The sequence below is a fragment of the Morus notabilis genome, unplaced genomic scaffold (assembly GCF_000414095.1).
Source record: "Morus notabilis unplaced genomic scaffold, ASM41409v2 Scaffold337, whole genome shotgun sequence".
Classification (NCBI taxonomy): domain Eukaryota; kingdom Viridiplantae; phylum Streptophyta; class Magnoliopsida; order Rosales; family Moraceae; genus Morus; species Morus notabilis.
Genome location: NW_010359286.1, coordinates 398,068 through 401,742, shown reverse-complemented (window position 1 = coordinate 401,742; position 3,675 = coordinate 398,068). Strand labels below are relative to the sequence as shown.

General features: G+C 38.8%; 1 protein-coding gene across 1 annotated transcript; it reads right to left on the bottom strand.

Annotated features, from left to right (window-relative positions):
* Positions 1-512: 512 nt before the first annotated feature.
* LOC21406491 (disease resistance protein RPM1) lies at positions 513-3,078 on the bottom strand. Its single transcript, XM_024162973.1, has 2 exons — positions 615-3,078; positions 513-526 (listed from the first exon to the last, which is right to left on the bottom strand). Exons 1-2 carry the CDS (start codon positions 3,076-3,078, stop codon positions 513-515), a joined length of 2,478 nt encoding a protein of 825 aa, XP_024018741.1.
* Between the last annotated feature and the right edge of the window lie 597 nt (positions 3,079-3,675).

Below are 3,675 nucleotides of genomic sequence, written 5' to 3'. Positions count from 1 at the left end.
AAAGTATTTTGTTTTAAATATTTTTTTAATCTAATACAGTTTTGACTAGATCTAACACTTAAAAATTGACTGTACTGGCAGAAAAATCCAACTAGACAAAGTCCCAAACATAAAATAAAAAACAGTAAAAAGAAATAAAACAAAAGTCTGCAGTCTGATTAAACCAACATAATAGTAGAACTAAAAACCACATATAGTCCACTCAATTACTAATTTTCGTAAAGTAACGACTGTTTATGACTTACCTCGAATCGCGTCTTCTCTGGCTTGGAGGAGCATTGGCAGGGTCACAACTTGTACTTCTCCTTTATCATTTCTTTGACCAAAATAGACTCGCGGCACATGAGAAACGGTTCTAAAATCTTGTGACGTCATGAATTCTGGTGACATTAAGTCAAATCCAAGGGTTTTAAGGTTCTTCAGATGCTCTAATCCGGATGGCAACTCTTTCATTTGAGGGCATGGCCCAAGATATAGGTCTCCGAGCACAGGCAATGCAGTTTCCTCGATTATCAATAAACACAGTCTAATCAAGCGAAAGAGATTGAGTTTCTTTAGTTTTGGCAACACTCCTTTCCTGAAGTGAATTTGCTTGCCAACATATGCATCAAAACAGATCTCAAGATGCAAAAGATTGTGCATATTCTCAACGGCTTGTAGCAGGCGATCATCTTCCCACTTGGAATAAATAAGCCGTAACTTGACTAGACTAGTTTGAAGTTGTGCGAACCATTGTGGTAACTTGTTTAGACGCCGGGGTGATGACATGAATTCTAAATCAACAACCTCATTTTCACCTGCTGAGGCTACATTTAGAGATTCAAGTAGTTTCATCTTCTCAACAGAGCTGCACAGGCTCCTACAGTCTTCACTTCTCACATCAAATATTCCCAATGTCCTCAATTGTGTCAAGTTACCTAATTCTTTGAACAGATCTTTATCTCCTTCCCGGTCGATCTCGATAAACAGCAACTTTTGCAAGGCCTTTAAGAACCCAATTCCATCCACCACTTTTACTCCGCGTCTGCCCAACATAAAGATATTTTTGTTCTCGTGATCAATATTCAAAGCATAAATATTTCTCAACTTACAAAGCTTTTTCATCGTGTCAGCAGCCGGTAGCTCATACACTAATGATTTCCTTAGATCCAGTGTTTCCAAGTTTTCTAACTTCTTTAGGGACTTTGGAAGCCTCTTGACTTTTGTTCCCCGCACACTCAAGTATCTCAAGTCAAATAAGTTTCCAATATCATCAGGGAGGTGATCGAGACATGGCGCGTCTTCAAAATCAAGTACTTTCAAGAACTTGAAATTTGTCTCAAATACGGGCATGCGATTGTTGAGTGTCTCGTCTGTGCAGAAAACAGTAACAGAATGTACATGAGGAAATTTAATTTCTTGCAAATCATCATTTGAGCTATTGATCATGATTGATAGACGTCGAGTGATTCCTCTAATTTTTGACTCGGTGCTTTCTGGAAAAACTCCACAAAAACGCACTTCCTTCGTCTTCTTAAGAATGATCACATGCAAAAGATCATGAACACAACATTTTTTAGGTTTTCCAGTCATATCGAGCTCTGGTGCTTCAACCAAACATCTATTTATTAGCTCACTCAGATATTCTTGTGCAACGTCTTCTAAAGTCTTACCCTCCTCTGCTTTGACAAAGCCCTCAGCTATCCACTCTCGAATTAGCCTTCCGTTTCTTATCGAATGGTGCCGTGGAAACATCCCAAAGTACAAAAAGCAGGATTTAAGGTAGTAGGGCAGCTCATTATAACTGAGGGACAAGATGTTTAATATGCTTGTTAGATGCACATTATGTTCCAACTCAAAAGTGAGGCTGTCATGGATTCTTCTCCACTCATGGACGGTCTTGTTTTTTCTTGACAGAAGACCTGCAATAACTACAATTGCAAGAGGCAGACCTCTGCATTTTTCAACAATTTCACCAGAAATCTTCTCTAATTCCTTAGGACAGTAACCATCTGGTTTGAAGGTTCTCATACAAAAGAGTTCCCAAGACTTTTCTGTCGGCAAATGCTGCATCTTGTGGACATGGACATAAGGCAAACATCCGCAAAACTCTGCCACTTGCAATTTTCGCGTCGTGATCATTACTCTTCCACTAACTTTATTATCAATTAAGGCATGTTCAACATCGCCCCAAAAGTCTTCTTTCCAAACATCATCAAAGATCACAAGATACTTCTTGTCTTTCAAATACACCCTTATGATATTTGTGAGTTTTCCCTCATCCATTGAATGAATTTCAGTTGGAACAGAGGCTTTAGTCGACTCAAAAAGCCCCATTATCAATGTCCTCAGTATCTCCTCTCTTCTGTATGGTTCAGGCACTTGAACCCATGCATGACATTGAAACCCTCCTTGCACATGATTATAAACTTGTTGCGCAAGAGTTGTCTTCCCCAATCCTCCCATGCCGACCACTGGGATGACTATGCGTTGGGATGATTCATCTAGCAAAACACCAACCAATTCGTCTCTAGCAGATTCAATAACCACAAGATCAGCTTCTTGAAGATATCGAGAAGCTCTTCGAGGGTCATACGAAGTAACAACATTTTGACTATCAGTACTTGTAGACCCTGGTTGTGGAATGGAATTTACAAAGCCATACGCTTTGCCTCGGTCATGGATTTTGATGAGCCTCTTCTTGATGTTTTCTATCTGCCAGGCCAAGTCATGGCGTTGTTTTAGCCTTGAGCAACAGAGAGGTAAAAAACAAGAAATTTCTCGCAGCCATTCAACAAAACCCCATTGATCACGGCCACGACATGGTTGTTGTGCCATGTGATGTGTGTACTCGGTGACAACATCTTCTACTTCAAATGAGACTTCCCGCAGTTCTTGCACCCATGATTTAGCACCATCCCTGACTTCGTCTCCTTCGGTTTCTGCCCTTTTATCAGCATCCTTTATGAAATACAATATGCTTCCCAACTCACGCGCAATTTCTTCAACTTCTTCAGCAACACCTTGCAACAAGCTCACTTCTTTGGTAAAAAACGAGAGCAGCTTGTCCTTAACAATCTCTACTACGATCTCCGCCATGCTCGCTTACTTCATTCGGTAATAAGTATCAAGTTGTCTTTCATAGCGCTCTGCATAAACGTTGATATAGCCTTTCTTTTAACTACGTATATTATTCAGCAATTATGCAAATTTAAACGAACTTTGTTGAACAAAGGAAATAGTAGGAAAAACTGATATTATTGACTTTAGCATATCCTAATATTGTTGACACCCACTAAAGCTCCCTTCTCAAGTTAGACCACTCTAAATGCAAGTCCCCAAAGAAATTAAAGTGTTTTCTTATATTCATTGTTATTCATTTATGGAATGACAATTTTATAACCAGTAGAAAGTATACTTTAAATCTCCTGACAAAAATAGTTATAAAATTCAATGTTTAATAAGAGATTAATAAGTTACTCTTGAAAAGATAGTCAAGGTCGAATAAAGTTGACTAAGTTGACCAATTGTCTTATAAACGCAGATAAACATGCACCAGACAGAAAATTAAACGGAATCGAAATAAGATAATCACTAAAACAATGAATGGTTGAGATTAAAAGTGATTAGTGGATGGAGGGATGAGATTAGGACACATAGAATGGAGAAGGGCCGGCCAACTTAAGGAAGAAGAAA

Bases quoted from the DNA above. Each gene is read 5' to 3' on its own strand.
- LOC21406491 (XM_024162973.1), bottom strand. From the start codon at position 3,078: ATGGCGGAGATCGTAGTAGAGATTGTTAAGGACAAGCTGCTCTCGTTT.